Here is a 12,213-nt window from a genome sequence, read left to right as displayed (position 1 = left end):
ATACATTGCTGAAAAATATTATTTTTATTTTGATGAAATAAACATTAAGCAGAAAACGATAAAAAGTAATAATTATTTAATTTTTAATTATGGCCTTTGCAAACCATAGAAAATATTCAATGTAAAAAAAAATTATTTGAAAAAAAATTATTGCAATTAATGAAAATTATTTTTTTAATTATTAATAATTCATAGGCTTAAAAAAATAAATTAAGGAGTAAATTCTCAACATAAAAATGAAAAATATATCTTATGGAAATACTACGATGATATTTATTTTATTTTTTTTGTTGATGTTTGTTGACACTTTTAAAATTATTTCATTTAAAATAAGTGAGGAATATTAAGTACGTGCAATATTGTGCAAACAATGGTTTTATGTAAAACTGGCAACTAAATTTAATATTTATTATGGTACATTCAAATTGTGTAACTCCAAGTTCATAAAAACACTTAAACACTAGATAAATATTACAATCAGAAAAATGTGTTAAATATGACGTGTACGTGTAATTTAAGAACCAATTTGAAAAACATGATCGAAATATGATAATGGTTACCTGTAAGTTTTTTTGAAATTTCTTGTAGCTCCTTCAAGTTTGGAGACATAAAGGAAAGCCCTTTCCACATGTCCGAATGAAATGGTTGGGAAGCCACAGCAATGTCAGTTGTTTCAAAGTATACTGCAGTGTACAACAAATCACAAATCACTAGAGAAACTATACAATTGCCAAAAGAGATTTACTCCATTTTGGAAAATCAGGCCCTTACCTGGTATGTTTTCCTCGTTACAAAATCCAATTACAAATTCCATTGTCTCCGGACAAACATTGCCGTCGATAACCACGAGCGGACTCTGGAACAACGCGTCAATATTTTTCTTGATCTTTCGGACACGGAATGATGTCGTTACAATACCGATGATGAGATTCATGAAATAATAATAATTATTATTATTATTATTATTATTATTATTATTATACAATTTATTTCAATAAAAACGTATTATTCAAAGAATAACAATCTATGGAGTACATGGGCGTAACTAGGATTGAATAGTTACAGGGGCTAGAGTCTTACAAAACCAAAGTATAAAATTACACGTGGGTGGGGGGGGGACAAAGCCCCCCACACGACCCTTATAAGATTAATTGTAATTTCGTTGTTACAAAAAGTCCGCTAAAACCAAAATTTAATATAAACCATAATTTTTTTAGGTCATCTTCGTTCTTAGCACTAGTTACTTGATTTTTTTAATTTGAATATACTGAACATTTTGATAATTGTATAGAATAAATTCTAACGTATTTCCGTATACCGTATATGTACTCAAAAATAAAAATAACAGTTGTGACAGTCTGTAATAGTACCTACCTACTTCGCAGTCTGCACAGAGAGTGCACAGACGCACGGTAAATTGAGAACTGAGAATTGGAAAGTAAAATGATTGTATAATAGTATTCAACCACTGTACGAAAGGGCGATACAACTAATATAGGTAATACGAATTCGGGACACGGGCACCAGTTATTTAAAGGTAATAAAATAATATATTAAGGGGATTCCATACCGGGATTTTCTGTTTTTGTCTAACACACGCGTGACTTCCGATTTTTGACGGATTTCTTGCCAAACATATCAATTGATCTAATGAAGTGATGAGAATTCTGAAAACAGATTTGAATTGGTCGTGAAATCTACTTGAAATCAACTTTCCCGCAATTTTGATTTTAGCTTATCCAAAAATTGAAATACAAAAATGTTTAAATACTCTTTTTTAATATGACGTTTTCTGGAATTTGGGGGATAATATCAAAAATGTGGGGAAGTCGATTTCAAGTAGACTTGACGACGAATTCAAATCTGTTTTCAGAATTCTTATCGCTTCAATAGATCAATTGGAATGTTTTGCAAAAAACACGTCTAATATACTATGTCGCGCGTGTGTTAGACAAAAACAGAAAATCACGGTATCGAATCCCCTTAATATTATATATAATAAGGGCGTTGCATAGGTAAGCTTGAAGCTAATATGCAATAAGCAGATAAGCTATTACTCTAATACCTTAAATACACAAACACATTTCTTCGGCGAAAACTATGACCAATTACGATAACTTCGTACTTGGTACGTACGTACCTACACTGTACACAATTTCAATTATATTATATCATATTTTATAATATAATAATTCATTATTTTACACCATGATATAAACAACATGGTATGACCGCAAAAGTCCAGATTTGGTCCAAGTCCACGCAATACGTCACTTGCTTACCCGTATGATCATATTATCATTAAATTATTATTACGCTATACACTACTACTATATATCACGTGCTTACCGAAAGATCTGACAGTCAAAAAGATACGATCATACCTTGTTTTTATATCATGATTTTACACATCATTTTTTTTTCTTAACGATTTGGGTTTTAACTACAAGCCTAAGGAGGGGCTAAAAAGTCAAACCTCATAGGGGGGCTAAATAGAAGTACGGAGGGGCTAAATTTAAAATTAATTGTCAATGCAATAAATTATAACAGATAAAATAACTCTGAAATAATATTGAAACTATTTGAACTTGACCATATCATTGTATTTGATATAGGTACCTACGTGATTGGAAATGAAGTTAGGTTAATTCAAAAATGCTTAATATAATTATATTAAAAACAGATGCTTTCTTGTATCAGTTTTTAATGAAAATCACAGCGTCGTTTGAAAAATAGCATCTATCATAATATTACAATATATACAGTTTATAAACTATAATATAGTGTTAAATGTATGTTTTTCATTATTTCCACTGCTCTAAATCTCTAAGACCACAAAAAGTTTAAAGTGTAAAGAGTAATAAAAATCAAACATTATTGTAAAATTAACTGTTCTTTATCCCCAATCATATATTTAATTTTTTTTATTTAACAGATTGACAAGCAATAATAATTTAAAAATTAAATGTAATAAATTAAAAGTGACTTTGACACGGTAATATAGTTATTTTAATAGTACCGAAGAAATTGATTGCTATATAGAACTATGAGAGAGATGTAAGTTATAACTATTATGAGCAATAGCAATTTAAAAATATATAATGCAATACCGTGTTTCACATGATTCAACTCGATCTTCAAATTGCAAACTTTTTGATAGAATTAATTGAAACTAAACTTTTGAGCAATTGAATTCTACATTGTTATATATTTGTTCGATGATCGTATTTGACAACTTTCTAAATTAATTTCTTTTAATTTTTACTTAGTTTCACAATAAATTGCAAAACAATTTTTGTATTATAAACTAAACGTAGTATACGAATTATTAAGTACCATAATTCATTTTTAATTCGTAGTCTGTTAAGTACATATTATTTCAGACAATAAAAGTAATTACAAAACTTTAATTTTTATCAAGTCATTAAGTATTAATATGAATGTTTTACTACTTAGATTTATTTGAATACTACTAGCATTATTCTTGTAATAATCATAAAAACTATAGTAAATAAACTTTTAATTTCCTTGCACCTAAAAGTATTATACCTATGTGAATGTGAATATGCATATAATAGCTCTTTTGAAAAATTAAATTAAATGTAAAATAGGTAGCTGCATGATTTAATTAACATTTTCTCATTGTAACTGTACATAATCAGTTGGTATAATATTATAATATAATATATAATTAGCTCTCGGACCAAACCCGAACCAAAACAATTTAATTATTAGGTTTTTAAAATCAAATTAATTATATTAGGTAGGTAAAATATAATTTTAAAATGGAATATTAAAATCAATTGACAATTTTTTACTGTACTTTAATAAAGTTTTTACTTTATTATATAATATTAAGTACCATTATTGTAATATATCTAACCTTGCATTACAATAATATGAAGGTAATCAGTAATTATTACAATGTAACTAATGGTCATTGCCGCCGCTGAAGTTGTAAAAAAATATCAATAATAAAATATACTTTATATAATATGTGTATTATGTATTATATTAAATGTATTTTTTCATTGATAGAATGAACATTAAGTTATTTAACATTCAGCATTTTTTTTATATTGTATATTTAAATTTATTCAATGAATTTCATTGATTTATCATTTTTTATATTGAATAATTAATCAAAATGTATTTGAAAAAAAAATTTCAGTTCGAAAATTCTATTGTTGCAACATAAATAAAATATTATAAATGAATGAAACCTTAAAACTAATGGATATTAATCGAGTATAGGTACTCGAGCACTGGATTTTGTCGAAGCAATAAAAATATTGACTTGACAGAGAGAAGTGGTTCATTGCGGTGTGATTGAAATGTCGCGTCGGTGTGACGGTATCAAGAAACTCAATTAACAGAGGAAACGAATTATTCGGCTAAGGACTTTAGGTTGCTCGGTGTACACACTTATATACTATAGGTACCTAGTACATACTACCTACCTATACAGCGGTATATTATATGCATGCGATCGCGTCACGTCCCCGGTATTAAATCGTTTCGATAATATTTCAAAAGGAATTAAATTATAAATTATAATCCAACGTCGTCGGGCCCGTAAATTACCATGTCAATAGTTATTCGCTTGTGGCATTCCATGTCGCCGATGCACGCCATACAGTCGCCTTGCCGGTTCTGGAACACCACGCACCAAGACGTCGACTGATCGCCGACCACGGATATCTTGTCCGTGTTCTACAAAAAACAAAACGAGATCGATGTCCCTCGATGACATGGAAAATAGCCGACATAGATAATCGCGCAAGAGATAACGAATAACGATGATGATGATAATAATAATAATAATAATAATAATATAATATACTAACAATGTGCTCGAGCGATTGGATTATCGAGCGGCCGTCGGAATCGTCCCCGACAGCGGTCAAGAAACGGACATCGTGTCCGAACCGGCCCAAAGCGTCCGCTATGTTTCTGCCGACCCCGCCGCTGACACGTTTCATTTGACCCGCCAACATTCGACCGTCCAGCTGGAACACGAGAGTGCATAAAATTATATTAAAAATTAATGTCGCCATTACACCTACACCGATAAAACATAATAATATAATACTATCGTATAATACGTAATGATGCGTGCCGTAAATTCGCTGAACACATCCGAAGAATTTCCGATGGATATTATTCTGGCTTACACGCGTGTGTGTGTGTGTGTGTGTGTGTGTGTGTGTGTGTGTTTTAATAAAGCTAATCCCCGAATAGTAGTGTATTCATTCGAAATGCTGTGCACACGTGCAATTTTGCAAAACTGTGAATTCTCATTAAATATACACACGATGCCAAACAAAGGTTTGATCGGTTCGTAACGTAAGCTTTCCATTTGTGCCATTCCATCTACCTGTGGTTATTAACGCATATTATGGCAAAACAGTCGCAAGGACATGATTCACTTTCGTGCCCTCTGTGATGTATTAGCGCAGTTGTAACGAAAATAAATACGTAAATAAACAATGTGTTGCCTTCGAAAAATAGACACGAATGATTTATTGGTAAAAGATCAATTAAAAACGAATTTGTAAAAATTATAATGAAATACCCAGAAGCAGGCAGAGGCAATCGTTTATATTGTTGTATATTTTATAGGTACGTAGTTAAAAACTTTAAGCGATTTAAATATTAATCGCGTTCGTTAAAAATTCTTAAAAACTATTAGTTTCAAAGTTATAGCGCTTAACGATAACAAATAAATACCTACACAGGGTGGACTCTCCCCAAGCATGCTCTCACCCCTCCCCCCCCCCCCATCATTAATAATGAGCGTATTCAAATTCTGATTTTCGGATATTTTTAAGTAAGGGCCAAATGTATGACTACTTTGACTTTTCGTATACCATTTAAGGCGTGTCCCGTGACGATACAAACTTGTTTTTTTTTCAAATGAGAAGGAACTAACGTTTTTTTTCCCTGTAAATTGTTAAGCAGATGATATTTTGACAAATGTTGACGTATTTACATCGAAATTCTAACGAGCAGTTTTTGTATTATTTGACTTTGTGTACTAAGGATAATGAGCCCATGATATAATATATTATATGGAAGATATCCCATGATATTATGGGCCCATAGTGATTTGAAAATTGTAGTAATTACTAATTCATATAATGCCTAATCTATTTTTATTTTATAATTTGTATATTTCCCGAATATCATAAGTAGGTACTTGATTAATAATTATATACATTTTATATTTCTGTGCACTCTTTTGTAAGTAGGTACTATTATTATAAAATATATAATAATATAAACATTTTGATAACTTACTTAGAAACTACAGGTCCGAGTTTTGATTCGGATAAGTTAACATTTTCCAAAAAATCATCTACTAATATACAAATATAGAAAAATACTATAAAAAAAAAAAAAGTATACCTAAAAATTCCAAAAACCAGAATATGAATATCTAATCTATTATTAAAGGATAAAATGGGAGTGGAGCATGCTTAGTAATTCACCCTGTTTAGTTTTGTCTTTTTAGGTAAGTATATATTTTAAAGATTATTTGATTTTAATAAAATGATACTACAGACATAATATAACTGTGTCAAACAGACGGATTGTTGTTACATTTATGTAAAACAATAGAATTATTAAAAAAGAAAAAAATAGAATAAAATATCAGATATACATTGTACTTGCAAATGCATAGTCATTTCATAAAAATAAATATAAAAATGACTCTATTTATAATAATTTAACCTATATTCAATAATCTGTTAAATTAGCAAAAACAAATCTGACGAGTTATTAATTTGCTCGTAAGCTATAAAACACATTCCAAAATCACACAGGTCGATTCACACGTGTTTATTATAATTTATGAACAGACTAGGAAAATACAATTTGACATTCTGCCATGCTGGAAAGTTATGCTAACAATACTTGGTTCGTTAGGCTTCGTACTGGGCACTATAGGTTATTATCTGTTCCATAGAAATTCGTCAAACAATTTAACCCTAGACAACCTCTCGGCTCTCACTGTTACCAAACGCTACGAGAATTCGAGCATTTATTAGGCCTTTAGAACACTTTATAACATAAGTAAAGCTAAGCGAAATTACAATCCACAAACAATGTTCTAATTTCAAAATGGCTAAATTAAAATATGGGCTCAGCGCTCAGGACAGTAGGTTTGTGCAATTAGGTCAACCATAATTGAACCGTAACATGTCAGATGATACTCAATAAAAAAATATATAGAAATGAATCAAAAATAATTAATTAATAATCACATAATGCTACTTATACAGTAAGAGCATGAAAAACGCTCAATTAATATCATAAGTATCAGTCATTCGGATTAATAAAAAAAAAAAAGCAACGGTGGGGACTTCATATCGTTCAGTTTTGTTCCAAGTGTGTACCTATGTAGCTATGTGTATTATTATTCCATTTTAATTTTTAGGAAAAAAAAATATTAATATTTTATGGGCCAACGTAGGCTTTTTTGATATTTTAATTTCGATGTAAGTTATGACTTTATGAGCATTTTAAAATGTATAATAAATGTACAGTCTTAAAATACCTACTCAAAACTTAATTCAAAATTAAAATATCTAAAAAATCTTATATAATATATGTTGGTTTAAATTCAATAAGTGGTTTTTTCAAGCAATTCAACAAGCGGATTGACGATGTTACTATAGGTATTACTCATTTTATTTTTTACCAAAATTTTAAATAAATTTTAGTTTGTATAATATTTTATAATTATTTTTCTATTTTGTTCGAATTAATCTTCGTTTTTAAGCCCGACATTTTTAATTTTTCCTGAGCCCCGCTAGTTCTAACGACGGCCTTTAATTCATCATGGTTTTATTAAATACCCAAGTATGATAGTATTCATTTCACTTTGAAATATAACAGAAACTTGCTTGACGTAATAAAATAATTGGTATTTTATTTATTAAGAATACGGTATATTAATTGTATAGGTAATAAATATAACAGTTGAACTACGGTATGGTAAAAAAAAACTTCCTAAGTATATAAATATGTTTTTTATACAATTCATAATATTACAAACTAATATTTATTTTGTTATAAGTTAATAACCTATAGTAGTTGATGATGTACCTATACCACGAATAAAAAAAAAATGTATGTATAAATTATAAATACATTATTGGTTTACAAAACATATTGTAAAATGCAAAAATAAACACACAATGTATAATCGTTGATTTTATCCAAATAAGACATGTTGATGATTCACTGCTCACTCTAATACGTTATACTCGTTATAGTACACGTTTTATAACGAATAATATTGTAATAACTATAATAACTAAAAACTTAACTGTTCGTTTACATAATATTCTATATTCTGTCAGTTCACAAAATTGTAAACGATCAACTAAAACGTACGCTATCTATATACTAAATCGTAGGTATAATAATGAATGTAGTAAAAATAAATTAATGTCGCCCGGATTATTATTATTTTTACAAAACATCGGATAAACGTACAGTATCATATTATATTGTGAGTATGAGTATAAAGTATGAACTGTAGCCGACATAACAATATTTATGACGAACCATATATTACAATGTTAAACGAGACCGAGGAAAACGGATATTGGCGAATGGATATGCAAACAGATAGGAACGCAGTGAACATAATCGATGTGATAAATCAGCATTGACGTTAAGCACTAATATATACCGGTAAACGTACACTACCCGTGGAGCGTACTCACTCAGTTGACAATTAATTAACTAGTAATCGGTGATCTATACATTTATTACACACGGCGTACCAAAATGCATGCCAGCACAAACACATTGGTACGGGCGCCAACATGGAGGAAAATAAATTGAAATAATGATTATATAATATTATACCGTGATCAATCAAATTGATTTACAATGTACCATAATATGCGGTATATACATATAATAATATTTATTGGAAACATATTATCGGTCGGAATAATTAAAAATATAATATTATGCAGTCGTGATATTCACCCCGTCGCCGCCGTGTAAACGTTTTTTTTTTTTTGCGCAAAAATATAATTCACGAGCTTACGGCGAAATCCGGTGACTAAATAGAAATATCCCACCGAGATACGCGAAGATGATTTCCAAGTCGATGGCATTACTAAGATTGCAGTAATAATTCAATATTTCGATATTTATTTACCCGGAGAAAACACGATATAATGTTAACTTGCCGGCAATTTTAAATTTAACGAAGACGGATTGGGTGCGATTTCGTCAACAGACATTTTATCGTACAACTACGCGTATTGCCATCATTACGTATACAATAGCAAAGGACCTTTGACATCCGAAAAATGCGAAATATGTATTTTTTTCATATTGAAAAACTTATTTTTTTTTTATGACCCTCTATACGTAACGATGGGGCGCGCACACACAACACACACTTGCGCATATACACGATCACATGTTAACATTGATCAAAAGAAATATGAGAATTAAAACCTTTGCTCGGCGCGGTTGCTGTGAAGGAGTAAGGAAATATACGAAACGTCGAAACACATATAAAAGTACGCGCGGTGTCCGTTAGAGATAAGTCGCGATTAAAATTCATGAGCCCATAAAAAATGACGTGTTTTCTTAAGTGCGGCATGAATTATCGGGGTCGGAGGTGAGTAGCCGAGATAGCAGTCGGCGGAGGGACGACAGGGAAGAACCGAAGACTTATTCGATATAAATGCGTGAGCTTTTTCTCCTTCCTCACTCTCTGTCCTTCTGTCTGTCTCTTTCTCGCGCGCGCGCTCCATAGCTGTCTTTTGCTGTCTCTCCCTTTCTCTTTTTCGCTCGTCATCGTCGTTGTGTATTATATATTCCATCTCGTTGTCCCGTCTTTTCCCTTTGGCGCATTAACCGCGCCGTCCATCATTCCACAAATGAGATATAATAATAATTGGAAGGTAAAAGTGAAAGAGGTAAAAAGGGTTCGACGGGGTGAGTGTAGGGGTCAAGACACGGGACAGATTTTGCCGAGATGAAGCCTAAATTGGTGGCCGGCGGAATGATGGCGTGCGCGGTCGACGCGTTGTGGTGTAGGGACCACAGCGGTGAGGGACAAGGTGGATTGTCAGGATCGGTGCCAGTGTAAGCGGTGAGGGATAGTTCACGGGAAAGAGCGCGAGTACGGGGTGGGTGGTAGCGCTGGGGATGGGCGGAAAAGGCAGTGGTGGTGAGAAAGCGAGTGAAAAACAGTGAGAAAGAGAGAGAATAGACGTGATAGAACGGCGACTAGTAGCGGAGAGTGGTCGTATTAACTGGTTTCCATGGTAACCTTTTGATGCGTAGTGCAGTGCCGGGATAAAACCGGGCGCGCGCGTCATACTCTCTCACTCACACACACTCTATCCATTTCGCTCTCACCCTCCCCTAACCCTCTCTCCCACCAACTCTCTCTCTCTCTCTCTCTCTCTCTCTCTCTCTCTCTCTCTCTCTCTCTCTCTCTCTCTCTCCCCTCACCATCTAACCCACCAACTCTCTCACTCACTCTCTGCTCTCTCTCGCTCCCACTCTTTCTCTCACCCTTTCTATCACACTCTGCACAGCGTGCTTCCACTTTTATCGATTCGGCGACCACATAACCAACCCATTTAAATATTTTCAAGTACACGTTATTGTAATGTGTGTATGTGTGTATGTGTGTGTTTGTGCGTCTGTAGTATGTGTATATGTGTATGCGAAGGGGGGTGGGATATTGGTGGTGTGTATGTTTGTGTGAGGAAGGAGTAAGGGGTGTAGGTGTCTGTGAGTGTGTACATGTACATATATATATGTACGAATACGTTTATTTGTTATTTTAATATATTTTGTGTGCGAAGAATCTTGGACTTTCTGTAGGCCAAGGCGAACCTTATCGATTAGATTAGCTATATATGTATGTAAATATTATATTATGTGTGTGTATAATTGGGCCATACATAGCACACTGCTCACAAAACATAATATTGTTAAAAACGTTGTCGCCGCCGCTACTCGTTATATCGTACGCGCTAACATATAGCCTAACAACCAACACGCACTATATCCGCTATAGCTGCCTGTCGCAATGCGATAATATAAAATAACAACATCACACGTCGAAACGTGAAGGACACGCGTTTCCCCACCAAAAAAATATTGTAATAATAATAAATAAACGTCCACGCCAGTGTGTTTCTGCGTATACTTAAATATATAATTACAGTACGCCGACAACGCCATAACTACCGTGTGGAATACGATTATTAAGATTACAGAAAATTATAAAAGAAAGAAATCGGCAAACAGTTGCAGATTGGGCGAGCTGTTCCATAATGTACCTGTTGATTTTGAACCCTTAACGCCGGCGTGCTACTCGCTCTCCCTCACCCTATCTCTCTCGATCCCTATCTCCCCTCACCCTCTCCGTCCATCCATCTATATCTCTCTCTTTTTTTTGAGGTTGTCCAATTATTGTACCGAAACTAAATGAGTATCACTATATTGCAGTGTATGAGTTACTGGGCTATTAATTTTGTTATCAAATTATTATTATTATTATTATTATTACTATAGGTACTTATTTTTCTCGTTTATGTAATTTAACACCATTCGATATACGCGTATAAATGTACAATGTACAGTGTACACTGGATACACCCTTGGCACTCTATTGGCCGAGAGGACCGATGTTTTAGCTGTCAAAAAAGTTGTGTTGTTGTATGGAGGAGCGGATTCGGTTTTTTTTTTTAAATTGAAAAAGTTCAATTTAACTGGCAAACTTGTGTCGTTTTTTCCGCATCCCAAATAAAATTTCCTTTGCATATTGTTCTGCAACCGTATTTTCCCAGAGTCGTTCGGGTAAATGAAATTCCTATCTACATTCCACTTTGGACATTTCAACAAACAAAAAACAACCAATGCACAGAATGAACACCACCTGTTTTTTTTATGAAAAACACTCACATATAATACAATATATTTTATGAATGCATGGATATATTATGTAATATAGATGTATTAGGAATTTTATTGTATTCGTTCAAGAACAAACTTTTAAACTTCTCCCATCAAATCAATATGATTAACTTGTATTTGTATCGCGTAAGAGTAAACTACTGCGTTTGTTAATAACTTCTCAATTCTAATGTATAAAATTCAAATTATTAATAGTTACAAAAATACCATAAATATAGTAAATAAACAATAGTTTGTTGA

The 12,213-nt window shown here is 32.3% G+C and overlaps 1 protein-coding gene across 1 annotated transcript in view; it reads right to left on the bottom strand.

The window, feature by feature from the left end:
- LOC132946802 (uncharacterized) overlaps nt 1–12,213 on the bottom strand; it is a 148,491-nt gene that overhangs the window by 55,248 nt on the left and 81,030 nt on the right. Inside the window, exons 9-12 of the mRNA XM_061016883.1 lie at nt 4,848–5,009; nt 4,585–4,713; nt 772–886; nt 561–683 (exon numbers count right to left, since the gene is read on the bottom strand). Of these exons, the coding sequence (XP_060872866.1) occupies nt 561–683; nt 772–886; nt 4,585–4,713; nt 4,848–5,009 (529 nt within the window). The remainder of the gene's footprint in view (nt 1–560; nt 684–771; nt 887–4,584; nt 4,714–4,847; nt 5,010–12,213) is intronic.

This window comes from Metopolophium dirhodum, chromosome 6 (genome assembly GCF_019925205.1).
Source record: "Metopolophium dirhodum isolate CAU chromosome 6, ASM1992520v1, whole genome shotgun sequence".
Classification (NCBI taxonomy): Eukaryota; Metazoa; Arthropoda; class Insecta; order Hemiptera; family Aphididae; genus Metopolophium; species Metopolophium dirhodum.
Note: the sequence above shows the minus strand (reverse complement) of the source record. Positions and strands in the feature narration are given on the sequence as shown.